Raw genomic sequence first — 20,244 nt, 5'->3', positions numbered from 1 at the left:
TATTTGTGTGTGTGTGTGTGTGTGTGTGTGTGTGTGTGTGTGTGTGTGTGCGCGCGCGCGCGCGCACCCGCAAGCCTGTGAGAAAATTACATGGAACCTCAGAAGTCTTTACAGTTTGTCTGCAATTATTTCTCTCATAAATACCAAAGTGATGGTGACTATATTTCAAAAGAGTTGTCATGACTCTTAATTTAATTTCTTGAGAAATGATTTACATGGAGACAACTCTTCCAGAATGAGAGAACATTATTTATGAATTCTATTTCTACCTTATTAATGAGCTTGAGCTACCAACAGTGTCTGGAGATGTCCTGTAGGAAACTGAAAATTCTCCTTTATTCTTCAGATATTATAAGACAAAGCGGTGGGGTTTCACCCATTTAATGTGCCAAGACTGTAGCATGCTGCTTCTCTTCCATTAAATAATCACTATAAAAGAGTTAACCCATACATGACACTAAAGTTTTTACTTGATAGCCTATATTGTGTGGGATACGTGTTGTTTCCTCTGCTATAGAGTAATACTATTTAAACTCTTTTTAAAAAATATTTGTTTACTATATATTTTAGGAAGCTTCCAGAATAATAGTTTTTTCATATGGCTTTTTTCTTTCTTTTTTTTTTTTTAAGGATGTTTCTGAGTCTTGAGGATGGGCTTCTAGATTTTACAATTCCCGTGTTGCCCTTTAAAATAAAAACGTATGCACCCTTACAGATCAACACTCCAATGACCAACAGAGAAATAAAGTAGCTGTCTGAAAAAGGAAAGGGACAAAGAACCAGGTAGCTCATTACCTGGAGAGAAAAAAAGAGAATATAAATTTCACAAGAAAAATTTAGGTATTAACACCTGAATTATTAAAATTTCAGATTCTAGGGAGGTATAACACCATTTCTTTCAAGATAATAATGGTGAATGAAGTTTGTTTTTTTTTTCTATTTCCCAGTGGATTTTCCCAGTCAACAGGGAAAAATAAGTTTCCATATCTCTTCATGTTTTTAATTTTGTCTTCATTTCTGAAGAAAAAGACCTGAGTGCTGATTGTTTCCTCTTAATTTCTTAAACCTTCACAACATTCAAAAGTTTTTCTGCATTGTGTCGTCTCTGATGTCTGAAGAAGTTTGAGCTCTGACTGTAGGATTTCCCACACTGCACACACTCGTAAGTTTTCTCCCCAGTGTGGATCCGCTGATGGTTAATGAGCCCAGAATTCTGGCTGAAAGCTTTCCCACATTCAAGACATTTGTAGGGTTTTTCTCCAGTGTGGACTCTCTGGTGTTGCACCAGGATGGAGCTTCTGCTGAAGGCTTTTCCACATTCAACACATCCATAGGTTTCTCGCCACTGTGGATTCTCTGATGAAGAATGAGGGCAGAGCCCTGACTGAAGTGTTTCCCACATTTGTCACATATGTGTTGTTTCTTTCTAGAAGGATTTCTCTTCCTTTCAAACCTACCCTTGGGAAAACAGGTTTCTCCATATTTAAAAATCTGGGGAACACCTATATTGAGAGTGCCGGGGACTTTGTGAGACTCTCCCGCTGAAGCCATCTCTTGCTTGGGAGCCAGTGCTCCATTATCTGTCGTGGCATCATCATCACAGTGCCTCAGAGAGTGGAGTTCCCAGGATGCACATTTGAGCTGGTTCTCTACAGCATCCAGCTCAGAACTCGGTAATCCCTGAGCGTCTTCTTGAGATGCTATCTCTTCTACAAGCACTTCCCGTTTCCGCCGACGGAGAGAAACAGGCTGATCAGGGTCATCAAGCTCACTCTCCAAGTCCTCTAGAACAGCCACTGCCTCCTCTCCATTCTCTGGGTGATGCTCTCGAACCCAAGTCTGTAGCTCCTTGGGTAAGAAGGCAACAAACTGCTTCAAAACTACCAGCTCCAGTATCTGCTCCTTTGTGTGTGTCTCTGGTCTGAGCCACAGGTGGCAAAGTTCTCCGAGCTGGCTCACCGCCTCTCTAGGTCCTGGTGAATCCCGGTATCCAAATTGCCTGAACCGCTGCAGGAAAACCTTCAGGTCAGGGAGATGGTTCCAGGAAATGCTCGACCCCTCTTCACCATCAGGATCCTCCTCTAGTTTCACTCTCAGAATTTTTTCTTCTTCATCTGGATTTGGGATGATAAGTACTGAATCTTCTTCCACTGACTGTGCAGACATCCTGTTACAATACTTCAAGAAAAGGCAATGGAGGCAAGGTATACACCTCAGAGAAATACCCTGTTTTCCTCAAAAGTACTCCTCAAAACAAAGAGCATCCATGATACACGGCAGTGTGAGGCAGGGTTGCTGGGGCTCCTCAGTTGTTGCAGGCTGAGTCTGTATGGAAAGGCTAAAGGAGGTAGAGTCTGATGTCCCCCAGTAACAGCAGCAGCAAACACCCTCAGGAAGTGCAGAGCGTGTGTGTGTGCTGGATGGCCTTATCTTTGCCACTTTAATTCCAACAGGGTCCTCAGCTTCTTGGATGGAGTCTTTCATATTCAGGCAGGTCTTTTGCCTTAGGCACCATCGCACCTCTCTAGAAAGCCCTCAGAGACACACTTAAAAGTGGACTTTTAGTGGGGCGGTGGTGGCACACGCCTTTAATCCCAGCACTTGGGAGGCAGAGGCAGGCAGATTTCTGAGTTCGAGGCCAGCCTGGTCTACAAAGTGAGTTCCAGGACAGCCAGGGCTACACAGAGAAACCCTTGGGACTCAGGGGAGATTGCCATTTTCTCTCTGGTGACTCTCTAAGGAGGGTCCACTCAGGAGTGAACAGGCTACAGAAGCAACAGAGCTTCTGGGACAGGGTCCTATAGGCCTACATCTGCTGTCAGGAGGTGGAGCTGTTCCACAGCCTTCTGTGCACTGGTATTGCCAGGAGAGAGCTGATCTCCCAGGAGTGCTGACACAGGCTTACAGACTCACAGTAAGAACAAGCTCCAGTCAGAGACAGCTAGAACATCTAACACCAGAGATTATCAGATGGCAAAAAGCAAATGTAAGAATCTTACTAACAGAAACCAAGACTACTTGGCATCATCAGAACCCAGGACTCCCACCACAGTGAGTCCTGGATACCCAAACACACAGGAAAAGCAAGGTTCAGATTTAAATTCATATGGCTTTTTTCAAATGTCAATTATTCCTCTCATTACTCCTTCTACCCGACTGTTCTACTCCTTATCCCATTTAGCATTCCTCTTCTTTTATTACTCTTTACCCCTTCATGTCACCTGATATCTATCTCTGTTCCCTTGAAATTTTCCACTTTCATGTCCATTTATTAGTTTTCTGACTTCTATAGTTACTCCAATTTAAAACAAATTGTGTAATAATTCAAAGCTAGCATCCATACAAGTGAGAATATGCAGTGTTTGTCTTTCTGAGTTATCTGACTCTGAATATCTATTTCCATTTACCTGTGATTTCATTTTCTTTTACAACTGAATAATATTCTGTTGTACATATGTACCACATTTTTGTTATCATCAGCTAATAGATGTCTGGGCTATTTGTATCTCCTAGCTATATTGAATAGTGCAGTAGTGCAGAGGTAGGAGAGAGAGTCTTTTGGATATATGTCCAGGAGTCAAGGAGTTGTATAGCTGAATAATACTGGAGATTTACTTCTAGATTTTTGAGGAACCTCCATATATTTCCATAGTACTACATCAGTTTTGTACTTCCATCAATAGTAAAAAAGTGTTATACTTTACACACACCCATCACTGCACTTGATATAATTTTAAAAAAATCTTAGGTGTAATGATTTAGGTAAGATGAAATCTCAAAGTAGTTTTACTTAGTATTTCCCTGATGACTAAGTATGTTGAATATTATTGAAATGTTAAAACCACTTATCAACCATTTTTATATCTTCTTTTGGAAAGTTTGTTTAGATTCATGCTCCAACCTTGTAATTAGGTGGTTGGTTTTCTTAGTGTTTAGCTTTTTTAATTCCTTGCATATTCTAGATACTAACCTTCTGTCACATAATAATTGTTCTCCTTCTATAGGCTAGCCATTCACCCAAAAAATAGTGCCTTTTACTGTACAGAATCTTTTAAGTTTCATTTACTAATTGTTGGTATTAATGGCTGCCCTCCTGGGGTCCTATTCAGAAAGTTACTTTTCTGCTGGGTAGTGGTGGACCAAGTCTTTGGAGGCAGAGGCAAGAGGAACTCTGAGTTCAAGGTCAGCCTGGTATATGGAGTGAGTTCCAGGAGAGCCAGGTATTGAACACACACACACACACACACAAAGCCACTTCCTGGGTCTCTAAGTTGAAGGGGATTTCTTACTTTCCCCTCTATCAGATTCATGGTATTAGGTCCTACGCTGAGATCCTTAATGTATTGCTTTGTGTAAAAAATGCAGACACTATTGCATATGCCAGTAAGATTTTGCTGAAGGGACCCTGATATAGCTGTCTCGTATGAGGCTATGCCAATGCCTGGCAAATACAGAAGTGGAGCTCACAGTCATCTATTGGATGGAACACAGGGCCCCCAATGGAGGAGCTAGAGAAAGCACCCAAGGAGCTGAAGGGGTCTGCAATCCTATAGGTGGAACAACAATATGAACTAACCAGCTCTTGTCTCTAGCTGTATATGTAGCAGAAGATGGCCTAGCTGGCCATCATTGGGAAGAGAGGCCTCTTGGTATTGTAAACTTTATATGCTCCAGTACAGGAGAACGCCAGGGCCAAGAAGTGGGAGTGGGTGGGTAGGGAAGCAGGCCGGGGGGGGGGGGAGGGTATAGGGAACTTTCTGGATAGCATTTGAAGTATAAATAAAGAAAATAATCTAATAAAAAAATTTAAATAAATAAATAAATAGCATTTCATAATTTTTTTAAAGAAATATTGTCCAGTTTTATATGTAGCTATTCAATTTGACCAGCACCGGCGTCTGGTTTTCTTCTCCAGTGTGTATTTTTTGGCCTCTTTGTCAAAAATCATGTGTCTTTGGATACATAGGCTTGTATTTGGGTTTTTAATTCTGTTCCACTAATGAATGTCTCTATTTTTAAGTGTTCATTTTATTTTAGTACGTGTGTGTGTGTGTGTGTGTGTGTGTGTGTGTGTGTGTGTGTGTTCATGAGTGAAACTGAGGCATTAAGTCCTCTAGAGCTTGAATTATATATAGGCTTTTGTAAACTTAAATTTACTTAAAGTAAATTAACTTGAAAGCTTTAAAAAAAAACTTAAAATAAATACTGGGAATCAAATTTGAGTCCAATGCAAGAACAGTATTTGATCTTAACCACTGAGATACTTCTCCAGCCCTGTTTATACCCCAGTAACACAATGTTTTTACTACTGTAGCTCTGTACTATAACTTGAAAATCACGGATGGTGATACATCTAGCAGCATTTTTATTGTTCACGATTACGTTGGCTATCCTGATTATTTTGTGCTTCCATATGAATTTTGAGATTTTTTTTTCATTTTCAGTGAAGAACTGCATTGGAATTATGATGGGGTTGTGGAAGCTACAGATTGCTTTTGGTAGGATTTTACAGTGTCAATCCATAAGCATGAAATATTGTTCCATCCTCTGGTATCTACTTCACTTTTTAAAAGTGTCTTAATAACCTTAAATACATAGGCACCAGGGAAAATTTCCTGAACAGAGCAACAATGGCTCATGCTCTAAGATCAACAACTGACAAATGGGACCTCATAAAATTGAAAAGCTTCTTTAAGGAAAAGGACACTGTCAATAAGACAAAATGAAGACCAACAGATTGGGAAAAGATCTTTACCAATCCTACATCTGATAGAGGGCTAATATCCAATATACACAATGAACTCAAGAAGTTAGACTCCAGAGAACCAAATAACCCTATTAAAAATGGGGTACAGAGTTAAACAAAGAATTCTCAACTGAGGAATACCAAATGGCTGAGAAGCACCTAAAGAAATGTTCAACATCCTTAGTCATCAGGGAAATGCAAATCAAAACAACCCTGAGATTCCACCTCACACCAGTCAGAATGGCTAAGATCAAAAACTCAGGTGACAGCAGATGCTAGTAAGGGAGTGGAACACTCTTCAGTTTTGGTGGGATTGTAAGCTGGTACAACCACTCTGGAAATCAATCTGGAGGTTACTCAGAAAATTGGAAACAATTCTACCTGAGGACCCAGCTATACAGTTCCTGGGCATATACCCAAAAGATGTTCCAACATATAATAAGGACACATGCTCCACTATGTTCATAGCAGCCTCAGGTAGTACTACGTCCAATTTTCTGCGGAACCACCAAACTGATTTCCAGAGTGGTTGTAAAAGCTTGCAATCCCACCAGCAATGGAGGAGTGCTCCTCTTTCTCCACATCCTCACCAGTATTTTATGTCACCTGAGTATCTTATGTCACCTGATCTTAGCCATTCTGACTGGTGTGAGGTCAAGTACTATATTAAACAGGAATCAAGAGAATGGGCATCCTTGTCTTATTTCTGATTTTAGTAGAAATACTTGAAGTGTTTCTTTCTTTAATAAGATGATGGCTTTAACTTGTATATTGCCTTTATTAATTTGAGATGCATCGTTTGCATCCTGATTTTATCAAAGTTATTTTCTGCATCTAATAAGATCCATGTGGTTTCTGTTCTTGAGTCTATTTCTATGACAGATTACATTTACTAACATGTTTGTTGAACCATACCTGCATCTCTGGGTTGAAACCCACTTGATTGTGATGGATGTTCTTTTCTCATGCTCATTTAACAAGTATTTTATTGAGAAATTTCATGATTGTGTTCATCAAAGACATTGGCCTATATGTTTTTGGATCTTTATCTGGTTTTATTATTGAATTATTAGTGGTTTCATAAAAATAATTTGAGGATGTTCCCTCCATTTCTATTTTATGGAATTATTTGAAGAGTATTGTTTTTCTCTGAAGGTCTGGTAGACTTCTGTTCTGAATCCATCTGATTCTGGGTTACTTTTTAATAGCTGGGAGATTTCTAATGATGGTTTCTATTTATTTGTTTCTTATAGGTCTGTTTAAATTATTTACTTCATGTACATTTTGTTTGGAAGTCCTATGCATCTAGAAATTAATTTATTTCTTTTAGATTTTCCACATTCCTATAATCTAAGTTTTTGTTTTATATCCTTATGATTCTCTGAATTTTCTGTATCATCTCCCCTTTAATTGTCTCTACTTCTATTCATTTATGTCTCTTTCTTCTACTAATTTGGTTAAAAAATTTGTCAAACTTTTTAATATTTTCAAAGAACCAATTCTTTGTTTTATTGATTCTATTTTTTCCCTGCTTCTATTTCATCCATGATTTTGCTTGTTGCTTTTTATCTACTATTTTGGGGTGTAGGGTTTTTGTTGTTTTGTTTTTCCAAGGCTTTCAAGTTATTAATTTGAGATCTCTATAGGTTTTGTTTGATGTAGGCACTCAGTGCTATAAACTTTCTTCCTCATTGTGTACTATAAATTCAGTTACATTGTGTTTCCATTTTCATTCAATTCTAGGATTTTTAAATTCCCTGCTTGAATTCTTCCTTTAACCAATATCATTCAGTAGAGTTGTGTTGTTTAGTCTCCATGATTTTGTGTCCTTTCTGTAGTTTCTATTGCTCTTGGTATCTACCTTTATTCTACTGTGACTCTGTTTTCCTATATTTGTGGAGACTTGCTTTGTATCCTAGTAAGTAGTCAATTTTGGAGTGAGATCCATGGGCAGCTGAAAAGAAGATATACTCTTTAGTATTTGGTTGGAATGTTCTTCAAATGTCCGTTGGTTCCTTTTGATTTTATGTTTATTTTATGATGTAATTTAATTGCAGATCTTTTCTCTTTAGTTTTTTTTTTTAAACAGGTGACTTGTCTATTTCTGAGAGTGGGGTATTAAAGTCATCCATAATCACTGTGTTGGAGTTAATCTGTCGTCAAAGATATAACAGTATGGTATATATATAAATATATATATATATATATATATATATATATATATATATATATATATATATAATTAAATGTATCTGTATTTGGTGCATGTATTTAGTAACTTCTTGGTGGATAGTTTCTTCAATGACTATAAAGTGACCCTTCATATATCTTATAACTAGTTCTAATTTGAAGTCTATTTTGTCAGATATTTGAATAGCTTGCTTCTTTTTTTATTAGATGTTTTCTTTATTTACATTTCAAGTGCTATCCCGAAAGTCCCCTATACCCTCCTAGGCCCTGATCCCCTACCCACCCACTCCCAATTCTTGGCCCTGGCATACACAGAACTGGGGCATATAAAGTTTGCTAGACCAAGGGGCCTCTCTTCCCAATGATGGCCAACTAGGCTATCTTCTGATACATATGCAGCTAGAGATAGGAACTCTGGGGGTACTGGCTGGTTCATACTGTTGTTCCACCTATAGGGTTGCTGACCCCTTCAACTCCTTGGGTATTTCCTCTAGTTCCTCCATTAGGGGCCCACAATATAGAAACAGAAGGTACTCTTCCATTGCTGGTGGGATTGTAAGCTTGCTTCTTGTCTGTTTGCTTGGACAACATTTTCCCATCCCTTAACCCTACAATGGTTTCTATTGCTGTAAAGTAAGGTGTGGTTTTGAAGGTAATAAAAGATGCATCCTGCCTTCTAATTCAATCTGCTCATCTGTGTTTCTTTATTGAGTAACTGGGACCATAAAAATTAAGAGGTTATTTAAAGTTGTGTGATAATTTGTGCCATTTTGATGTTTTGTGATGTCTTCTTGAACTTCTTTGAATTAACTCTTCTGGAATTGTTTTTACTTGTGACCTCTTGGGTATAATTATCCTTCTTTTCAGATTAAAGTACTCCTTCAATTATCCTCTGTAGTGCTGGCCTAGTGGTCATAAATTTCTTTAGTCTATTTTTATCATGGAAAGTTTTTACTTCTTCAGTTTTAATAGTTTTGCTGAGTATGGTAGTCTTGTTTCACAGTTCTGGTTTCAGAACTTGGACTACATAGTTTTCAAGCTTTTCTGTCTCTGCTAAGTTTCTAATAACCGGATGTTATTCTGATAGGCCTGCATTTTTAAGTGACATGACTTTTCTCTCAAAAATTTCAATATCCATTCTTTATTCTGTGTTCTTAATATTTTCAGTACAAAATGCAACAAGGAGCCTCTTTTCTGGTCTGATCTCTTTGGTGTTCTGTACGACTCTTGTACCTGAATGAGCATCTCATTCTCTAGGTTTAGAAAAGTTTCATCTATTCTCTATGCTTTTGCTATGTATTCTGCTGTACCCCACAATTCAAAAGTTAGGTTTTTTGTTTTGTTTGTTTTTATACTATTGCAGAGCTTTGCCATTTTCACATGCATGTGTTTGTGCATATACATAACATTATACAAATATATATATATATATATATATATATATATATATATATATATATATATTTGTGTGTGTGTGTGTGTGTGTGTGTGTGTGTGTGTGTGTATTTTGCCTGCATGTATGCAAGCATACTGTGTTTGTGCTTGGTGCTCACAGAGGCTAAAATACGGCTCTGAACCCCCAGAACTGGTGTTATAGATGGTTGGAAGCTGGCATATGGATGCTTAGAACTAAATTACATCCTCTGCAAGGGCAGCAACTGCTCTTACCTACTGCTCCATCCATCGCTCCAGGCCCTGTTCATTCACACACACACACACACAATTTCTTTAAATTTTTATTATATTTTAATATAGTATATATTATATATAATAATATATAATAATATTATAAAATAATTACCTCATTTCCTCCCTTCCCTTTCCTTCCTGCAAACCCCACAAATTTATGGCTTTTTTCATTTTTTTATATGTATATTTCTCTAAATACATAAATATAACATACTTAGTCTATATAATGTTATGTGTATGTATATATGTATTGCATAAACAGTTGGTGTACTCTTCTGTGGTGAAGACTACCTCTCCCACTTTTAGCATTCCTTAGTTGCCTTAGCACTTTGGTTGGGGTGAAGCCTCCTGGGCTTTTCCTCACACATATTAACATGTCTATTCTTAACAACAATAGTATTATTCAGCTCATGTTCAAGCAGTCATGTTGGTGAGACTTTAGGAGTGCAGTTTCTGGTATTACTAAAAGACAAAACCTCACAATAAACTCCCTGTTCCACTAGCTTTTACCTGTTTATTTAAAAAAAAAAAAAAACTTTTCGACTTTTACTGAGTGATCTAATTTCTCTACACTCGCTTCCTTCCCTGATTCTTTTGTTTTCTACATGATCCATTCTGTCGGTAAGGTTTTCCACTGAGTTTTTTAACTTTTTAAAGTTTTCTTTCAGTTAGGCTTTTATTCACCAATTCTTTTTGTGAAATTATGTTTTAGTATCTTATGCTGACTTCTGCATTTCATTCATATCTTTGTTTTTGTTCTTTTGGAGTATATTCATGTCTTTGAGTTGTTTGAACATAGTTGTAATTATTCTTTTAAGTTCTTTGGAAGTTTTTCCAGGTCATTTACATTTAGGTGCCATTATATGATTGGCTGTTTGTGGAGGGGACATGCTGTAGTAGATTTTTTTTGTTTGTTTTTGTAATTTTTTTTTCTTTTCTCGGACTTGCACATCTTAGGTAGTGTGTTGGTTGAGTTTTTCCTTTCTTCCTTTATATCTTTAATTTTAAACGTCTTTTCTTCCTTTGGTATAGAAATTTATAATGTCCAGGAGAAGGTTAGAGAAGCCAATAGGCATTTTTTTTTCTACAGCCTACTTTAATAAGGGTTCAATCTCTTCTCTAGCCTACCACCTACCAGAGGTAGTGAAAAAGGAAAGCTTATTAAGAAATGGGGAATTCCAACTCTAGGCCTCTGGCTAAGTCGTTTTCCTATTGCTGTTCATCCCATTTCATCCTTTCAAACCAGAAATGACTTGAGAAATCTCCCCACAGCAGTTCTGGGATGAACTGAAGCCTGTGTAGTCCAGTCAGATCTTCACAAGGAACTGGCTTCTTCTATTCAGCTTCCCTCTCTCTATAAGGTAAGCAAACAGGTGCCTTCTACCGATCCACATGACCTTAATCCCATACTTTTCCTCAGGGGTGTCCTTGACCAGAACAAGCCCCAGCTCCTGGGCTGCTGGGAGTCCTAGAGACAAGGATGCAGCTTGGAAGACTGTTTTCCTTCTGGTCTAGAGAAATGGGATCTTCTCTTACAGAAGACCCCAGGGTCTGGATGTCAGGTGGTATGAACACATGAGGTAAGCTTTGAGGTACATGCACTGACAGTTCTCCACCACTTTGGGGACTGAACAATGGCAATAAAGGCCTTCTGGGTATGTCCTTTTTCTGAGTTCTGGGGCTGCTCTGGGTTAGATAGCAACAATGTCTCTGAACTGTAAGACTGAACTCTCAAAGGTTAGATGTGGAAACTTGCAGGTAGATCTCTGAGTTGGGCATCTTGCCTGGTCTAGGTGATACTTCTGGCTTTCTACTGTTGTATCAAACTGAGGTAGTACCCAGGAAGTTATGGTGCTCTGATCAAAGGGCTTGCTGGGCAACTTAACAGTGTGGGTAATGGGCTGCAGGCAAGATTCATAATGGTATTTGGGGCCCTCCAAGTGGCTGTTGGTGGAATAGCAGCTGGGCTTTCTGGGTTGTCTATATCTCTTTTTGGGAGGCATCAATAGGTAAAAGAAGAACAGTTGGTAAACACATGATGCAGGTTGCTTTTCTGGTCTGGGTCAGGGTCCACTTGTAAACCATGCCCACACTCCCGGCCATGGCCACCACTCCTCAGGACCCCAAGCATTAGGTTCAGAATCCGGAGATCTGCAGGTGCTGACTTACGTGACCCCAATGTTCCCCCCCGCCCCGTGCCAATATAAAAAAAATAAGAATGTTAATTCTTCTATCTACAACTAAAGCACTTAGGATGCCAAGGCAGGATAATAACTAGTTTGAGGTCAGTATGATACACAGTGAATTTAAAGATAGGCAGGGATATATTACAAGACCTTGTCTCAAAAACAAAATAAAACAACAACAACAAAAAAAAAAAACAAAAACAAGGTAAAACAAAAAAAAAAAAGTGGTGAAAACAGATAACCTTGCAAAGTTTTTATCTTAGAGATTATCCTGTTTCAAATTGAAGTATGATGCCAGCCGTAACAAAAAAAAAAAAAATATTAAAAGGGTATTGTGCTTGTTTCTAAATCAAGGGGAAAAACTAACTGAAAAATCCCTATTTTTTAAAAAGCCAAACCCTGTTTTCATAAAAATCATTGGTTTTTAGAATAATACCTCAAAGAAATCCAAATCTCCTGTATACTCACAAGTGAAAAAGAGCATAGTTTCATCCAGATGAACTGTCTTTGGCTTAATACATAAATCCACACTGGCAGTGTCCAGGCTCCGCTGGTGAGTCTTAGAATTATAGCATGATGCTGAGCGGCAATGGTCTCGAAGCCAGACATAATCAAAGCGCATCACAGTGCCAGCATATTGCAGTTCTAGGGGAAAGAGCAGATTTAACAGAAATACTTATTTAAGAAAACTAAACACAAAAAGTCAAAAATATTCTTTCTAAAAGACTTTTACTAATCAAGTAAGAATAGCAACCTTGTCATTTGTCAAAAATACTATACAAATGGTATGATTTTGGTAAATAAAACACATAAGAGTATGAAAAGCTCAGAGTAGGAAAAATTGTACAACGTGTTTTCATAGTTATTTTTAGCAATTCTTCAGTTATGTTGAGGTTATGAAAAAATTAGAATAGAAAAAAAGTAAATGACATTCCTACATATCAGTTTACTTATTTAGAGAACGCAAAAATTAAGTGAAATTTACAAAAGCAACAGGAATATGTTTGGAAATAAAATATAAAAAAGTAATATGAAGAAATCTATAAAACTGTTCTAGAAGATTTAAAGGAAACCAACATGTTGAAATACCATGTTTACAGACAGGAGATTTCAAAGCTGGAAAGAGATAAATTCTAGAACGTTATGCACAAATTTCATGTAGTAGCAATCTATATCTTAAAGATTTTCACATATTATACAAGGTAATTCCAAAACCCATATTGAAAAAACATAAAGTAAATTTTTTAAAAAGTATGAGATACCAGCTATAAAAGCACATTATAAAATTATAGTTTTAAATATATTATTAGAATAGATCAAGAAAACAGGATGCTACTTCCAACTAGAACCATAAGTACATAGAAATATGGTATAGAAAAAGGTGTAATTTTATAACAGCACAAGAAAGACTGACTTCTATATAAGAGGCATTGGAAAAACTGAGAACAGAAAATTCACTGTATTATTTAAAAAGTCAACTACTGGAGATCATCATCTTGTCTGCTCCTCTGAAAACCCCACAGTCTGAAGGCCTCTCAGGGCACCCAGGACAACAGGTAAGCAGCAGCTGGCAAACCCAAGGAGCCCAATAGATGCAGGATTCATCCATTCCACTTAAACTCCATTCCCCTTCCGGCCTGCACCTTCCACTGGGGCAGATCAGCACTTGTCTGCCCCTCTGAATAACACACAGTCTAAAGGAGATCTGCTGTACCCAGGGCAACAGGTAAGGGACCCTCCCAAATAATCGCAGCAGCTGGGAACCCTGAGGATCCCATCAGATGCAGGACCCATCTCCTCCACTCAAACTCCACCTCCCTTCTCGAATGGGGCAGATCATCAGCTTGTCTGCCCACCTGAAAACCCCACAGTCTGAAGGCCTCTCAGTAGATCTGCTGCATCCAGGGCATCAGAACCTAGAGTCTGAAGACCTCTCAGGAGATCTGCTGCACCCAGGGCACCAGAATCCAGAGTCTGAAAACGTCCCAGGAGATCTGCTGCATGCAGGACAACAGATCAGCAGCTTGTCTGCCCCTCTGAAGACCAAACAGTCTGAAGGCCTCCCAGAACATCGGCTATAGCCAGGGCCACAGGTCTTCTAGGAAACCTGCAGCAACCCAATGACACAGGAGGCAGGCTCCAGACAGAGACACCCAGGCCAGTTAACATCAGAGATAATCATATGGCAAGAGGTAAGCAACAGAAGCTAATATACTTTGGCATTATCAGAACACAGTTCTCCCACCACTGCAAGGCCTGGATACCCTGACACCCCTGAAAACCAGGATGCTGACCTAAAACCCTATCTAATGAAGATAATAGTGTCTTTTAAGGAGGATATAAATAATACACTGAAAGAAATACAGGAAAACACAGGTAAACAGGTAGAAGCATTTAAAAAGGAAAGAAATTAATCCCTTAAAATAAAAAAAATAAAAAAGGAAAACACAGGTGAAGGAATTGAACAAAGCAGTTGAAGACCTAAAAGTGGAAATAGAAACAATAAAGGAAACATAAATGGAGGCAACTCTGGAAATGAAACACCTATGAAAGAGGTCAGTAGCTACAGATGCAAGCAGCACCAACAGAATACAAGAGACAGAAAAGAGACTCTCAGGTATAGAAGATATCTTAGAAGATATTGACACAACAGTCAAAGAAAATTCAAAACATAAAAAACTCATAACCTAAAACATCTAGGAAATCAAGGTCACAATGAAAACATCAAGTGTAAGAATAATAGGAATAGAAGAGAGTGAAGATTCCACCTCAAAGGACCACAAAATGTCTTCAACAAAATCATAGAAGGTAACTTCCCCAACCTAAAGAGATGGCAATTAATGCACAAGAAGCCTACAGAACAACAAATAGATTGGACTAGAAAAGAAAATCGTATTGTCACATAATAAAACACCCAGAACAAAATAAAGAATATTAAAAGCTGTAAGGGATACCCCGGAGCTCTTGACTCTAGCTGCATATGTATCAAAAGATGGCCTAGTCGGCCATCACTGGAAAGAGAGGCCCATTGGACACGCAAACTTTATATGCCCCAGTACAGGGGAACGCCAGGGCCAAAAAGGGGGAGTGGGTGGTAGGGGAGTGGGGGTGGGTGGGTATGGGGGACCTCTTGGTAATACATTGGAAATGTAAATGAGCTAAATACCTAATTAAAAAAAAGCTGTAAGGGAAAAAGTCCAAGTAACATATGAAGGCAGACTTATCAGAATTACACATTATTTCCCAACAGAGACACTAAAAACCAGAACAGAGGTCATGCAGAACTTAAGGGAACACAAATGCCAACCCAGGCTACTATACCCTGTAACACTCTCAACAATCATAGATGGTGAAACCAAAAATTCCATGACAGAACCAAATTGAGGATTCTAAAAGGAAAACCCCAATAAAAAGACATAAGTTAATAGATTGGATATGCAAGCATTTTGATGCATACAAGAAACACACCTCAGTGACAAGGACAGACACTACCTCAGATTAAAAGGCTAGAAAAAGTCTCCCAAGCAAATGGTCTAAAGAAAAACGAGAGAGTTGCCATTTTAATATTCAATAAAATAGAATTTCAAATAAGTTATTAATTCAACTAAAAGTTATTAAGCGAGATGGGGAAGGACACTTTACATTCATCAAAGAAAAAAATCCACTTAGAGGAAGTCTCAATTCTGAACATATATGCCCAAATGGAAAGGAACCCAAATTAATAAAAGAAACTTTACTTAAGCTCAAAACACACATTGAATACCACACTATAATAGTGGTAGACTTCAATACCCCACTCTTACTAATGGACAGATCATGGAAACAGAAACTAAACAGAGACACAGTAAAACTAATAGAACTTATGATCCAAAAGGATTTAACAAACATCTACAGAACATTTCACCCTAAAACAAAAGAATACACCTTTTTCTCAGCACCTCATGGTACCTTTTCCAAATTGGCCATATAATCAGTCAAAAAACAAGCCTTAACTGATGCAAGAAGATTGAAATAATCCTACGTATCTTATCAGATCACCATGGCCTAAGGCTAGACTTCAATAACAAGAAAAACATCAGAAAGCTCACATACACATGAAAGCTGAACAAGTCTCTACTCAATGATAATTTTTTCAGGGAAGAAATAAAGAAATTAAAGACTTCCTGGATTTCGATGAAAGTGACAACACAGCATACCCAAACTTATGGAACACAATAAAAGCAGTGCTAAGAGAAAATTTATAGTGCTAAATGCCCTTGTAAAGAAATTGGAGAGATCCTACACTAGAAATTTAACAGCACACCTGAAAGTCCTAGAATGAAAAGAAGCAAACACACCCAAGAGGAGCAGGAAATAATCAAGCTCAGGGCAAAAATCAACCAAATAGAAAGAAAGAGAAGGATCAACAAGATAGATAAACCTCTAGCAAAACTAATTAAAGGGCCCAGAAACAGTATTTAAATTAACAAAATCTGAAATGAAAAGGGAGACATAACAACAGAAACCGAGGAAACTAAAAAATCATCAGATCCTACTACAAAAGCCTATACTCAACAAAACTGGAAAATGAATGAAATCTAGATGAAATGGATGATTTTCTAGACAGAAGCTAAGTACCAAAGTTAAATCAAGAACAGGTTTACTATCCAAACAGGTCCATATCCCCTATGGAAATAGAATAAGTATTAAAAACCTCCCAACAACAAACAAACAAACAAAAAATACCAGGGCAAATGGCTTTAGTGCAGAATTCTACCAGAACTTCAAAGAAGAGTTATACCAACACTCCTCAAACTATTCCATAAAACAAAAACAGAAGGAACACAACCTAATTCATTGTACGAAGTCACAATTACTCTGATACCTGAACCACACAAACACCCAAAAAAGAAGAGAACTTCAGAACAATTATGCTTATGAATATCAATACAAAAATACTCAATAAAATTCTCACAAACCAAATCCAACAATACATCAAAATGATCATTCATCATGATCATGTAGGCTTCATTCCAGTGATGCATAGTTGGTTCAATATATGAAAATCTATAAAAATGAATCCACTATATATACAAACCCAAAGAAAAAAATTCACCTGATCATCTCCTTGGATGCCAAAAAAGCATTTGACAAAATACAACACTTCTCCATGTTAAAACTACTGGAGTGTTCAGCAACTAAAGGCCAATACTTAAACATAATTAAAGCAATGTATAGCACACCAACAGCCAACATGAAAATAAATGGAGAGATACTTGAAGCAATCCTACTAAAATTAGGGACAAGACAAGGCTGCCTTCTCTTCCCGTATCTATTCAATACAGTACTTGAAGTTCTAGCTAGAAAAATAAGACAAAAAAGGATACTAAGGGGATACAAATTGACAAAGAAGTGAGAGTATCGACTTCCAAATGATACGATAGTATACATAGGCAACCCTAAAAAGTGTACCAGAAAAATTCTACAGCTGATAAACAACTTTAGCAAAGTGGCTGGATATAAAACTAACTCAACTAGAGAGAGCATATACTAGCAGCTTGACAGCACACCTAAAGTTCTAGAACAAAAGGAAGCAAATTCACCCAAGAGGAGTACAGCAGGAAATAATCAAACTCAGGGCTGAAATCAACCAAGTGGAAACAAAAAGAACTATTCAAAGAATCAACCAAACCAGGAGCTGGTTCTTTGAGAAAATTAACAAGATAGGTAAACACTTAGCCAGAAAAACTAGAGGGCATAGGGATACTACTCTAAATAACAAAATCAGAAATGAAAAGGGAGACATAAGAACAGCACGTGAGGAAATCCAAAACACCATCAGATTCTACTACAAAAGGCTATACTCAACAAAACTGGAGAACCTGGATGAAATGGACAATTTTCCAGACAGATACCAGGTACCAAAGTTAAATCAGGAACAGATTAATGACCTAAACAGTCCCATATCCCCCCCTAAAGAAATAGACTTATTTAATAGTCTCCCAACCAAAAAATGCCCAGGACCAGATGGGTTTAGTGAAGAGTTTATCAGACCTTCAAAGAAGATCTAATTTCAGTTCTCCTCAAATTATTCCACAAAATAGAAACAGAAGGTAATGTACCCAATTCATTCTATGAAGCCATAATTACTCTGATTCCTAAACCACATAAAGACCCAACAAAGATAGAGAACTTCAGACCAATTTCCCTTATGAATATCGATGCAAAAATACTCAATAAAATTCTCACTAACAAAATCCAAGTACACATCAAAATAATCATCCATCATGATCAAGTAGGCTTCATTCCAGGGAGGCAGGGATGGTTTAATATACAGAAATCCACCAACATAATCCAATATATAAACAAACTCAAACATTAAAAAAAAAAAAGATCATCTTGTTAGATGCTGAGAAAGCATTTGAAAAAAAATCCAACACCCATTCATGATAAAAGTCTTGGAATGATCAGAATCCAAGGCTCATACCTAAACATAATAAAAGCAATATACTGCAAACCAGTAGCCAACATCAAACTAAATGGAGAGTAACTTGAAGCAATCTCACTAAAATCAGGGACTAGACAAGGCTGCCCACTTTCTCCCTACCTATTCAATATAGTACTAGAAGTCCTAGCCAGAGCAATTAGACAAAAAAAGGAGCTCAAGGGGATACAAATTGGAAAGGAAGAAGTCAAAATATCACTATTTGCAGATGATATGATTATGTATTAGAGTTCTCTAGAGTCACAGAACTTATGGATAGTCTCTATATAGTATAGTCTCTATATAGTAAAGGAATTTATTGATGACTTCAATATATATATATACAAGTGAGCCTAAAAATTCTTAGGCAAATGGATGTATCTGGAGGATATCATCCTGAGTAAGGTAACCCAATCACAAAAGAAGTCACTTGATATGCACTCACTGATAAGTGGATATTAGCCCAGAAACTTAGAATGTCCATGATATAACTTGTAAAACATAAGAAAATCAAGAAGACGGAAGACCAACGTGTGGATACTTCATTCTTCCTTAGAATGGGGAACAAAATACCCATGGAAGGAGTTACAGAGACAAAGTTTGGAGCTAAGATAAAAGGGTGGACATTATCCAGAAACTGCCCCACCCCAGGGTCCATTCTATAATCAGCCACCATACCCAGACACTATTGCATATGCCACCGAGATTTTGCTGAAAGGACCCTGATATAGCTGTCTTGTATGAGGCTATGCCAGTTCCTGGCAAATACAGAAGTGGATGCTCAGAGTCATCTATCGGATGGAACACAGGGCCGCCAATGGAGGAACCAGAAAAAGTACCCAAGGAGCTGAAGGGGTCTGCACCCTATAGGTGGAACAACAATATGAACTAACCAGTACCCCCCAGAGCTCTTGTCTCTAGCTGCATATGTATCAGAAGATGGCCTAGTTGTCCATCATTAGGAAGAGAGGCCCTTTGGTCTTTCAAACTTTATATGCCCCAGTACAGGGAAATGCCAGGGACAAGAAGTGGGAGTGGGTGGGTAGGGGAGCAGGGCAGGGGAGGGTATAGGGGACTTTTGGGAAAGCATTTGAAATGTAAATTAAGAAAATATCTAATAAAAATTTGGAAAAAAACTAACTCAAAGAAATCAATAGACTTCCTTTATACAAATGATAAGTAGGAAGAGAAAGAAATTAGGGAAATGACACCTGTAGTGGCTATTCCTGGTTGTCAATTTGACTATATTTGGAATGAACTACTATCCAGAATTGGAAGGCTCACCAGTGACCTTTATCTGGAGGCTGGGAGATAGAAGTTTCTGATCTGGATCTTGGTATAGCGATCTTGAGGCATAGTGGCTATGGATTCCAGAAGATTAAGACAGGGAATTCTCTGAGTTCAAGATCATATGGGATTAAAGGTGTGGCTACACCTTTAATCTGGGCTACACCTTCTGCTGGAGACATTGGAAGAAGGGAGTCTTGCTCTTGCTCCCTAGCCTGCTTGCTGTGTGGGACTGAGTAAATGCTAGATCCCTGGACTTCCATTCACAGCTACTACTGAACCATTGTTGGGAATTGGACTGAAGGTTGAAGTCATCAATAAATTCCTTTACTATATAGAGACTATCCATAAGTTCTGTGACTCTAGAGAACTCTAATACAGAGGTTGTTACTGGGAGTGGGGTATTGCTGTGATAGGCCTGACTATGCTTTTATTGGAAAAAAATGTTGATTTTTGGACATTGGATTTGAAACTCAGTGGAATGCTTTAAATGGGGCTTAATGGGTCATCCTAGAAGGAATATGGAAAACTTTGTTGCTGGGAGTAATTTGAACAGTGTTGACTTGGCCCAAGAGATTTCAAAGGAGAATTTCAGTATGTGGCATAAAGACTGTTTTTGTGGTATTTTGGTGAAGAATGTGGCTACTTTTTGCCCTTGTCTGAAAAGTCTGCTGAGGCTAAGG

The 20,244-nt window shown here is 37.9% G+C and overlaps 1 protein-coding gene and 2 pseudogenes across 3 annotated transcripts in view; all 3 read right to left on the bottom strand.

Moving 5' to 3' along the window:
* The window catches only part of Tmlhe (trimethyllysine hydroxylase, epsilon), a 174,827-nt gene that overhangs the window by 63,729 nt on the left and 90,854 nt on the right, over nucleotides 1–20,244 (bottom strand). For both annotated transcript variants that reach the window (XM_006535854.4, NM_138758.2), the window contains exon 3: nucleotides 12,280–12,456. In XM_006535854.4, the coding sequence (XP_006535917.1) occupies nucleotides 12,280–12,456 (177 nt within the window). The remainder of the gene's footprint in view (nucleotides 1–12,279; nucleotides 12,457–20,244) is intronic.
* On the bottom strand, nucleotides 628–1,904 carry Zf12 (Zf12 pseudogene; annotated as a pseudogene). The gene has a single exon (NR_003547.2). The product of NR_003547.2 is annotated as a Zf12 pseudogene (transcript).
* On the bottom strand, nucleotides 10,799–11,784 carry LOC100862337 (RAD9-HUS1-RAD1 interacting nuclear orphan 1 pseudogene; annotated as a pseudogene).

Source organism: Mus musculus, assembly GCF_000001635.26.
Source record: "Mus musculus strain C57BL/6J chromosome X unlocalized genomic contig, GRCm38.p6 C57BL/6J MMCHRX_RANDOM_CTG2".
Lineage (NCBI taxonomy): Eukaryota > Metazoa > Chordata > Mammalia > Rodentia > Muridae > Mus > Mus musculus.
This window is presented reverse-complemented; position numbering and strand designations above follow the sequence as displayed.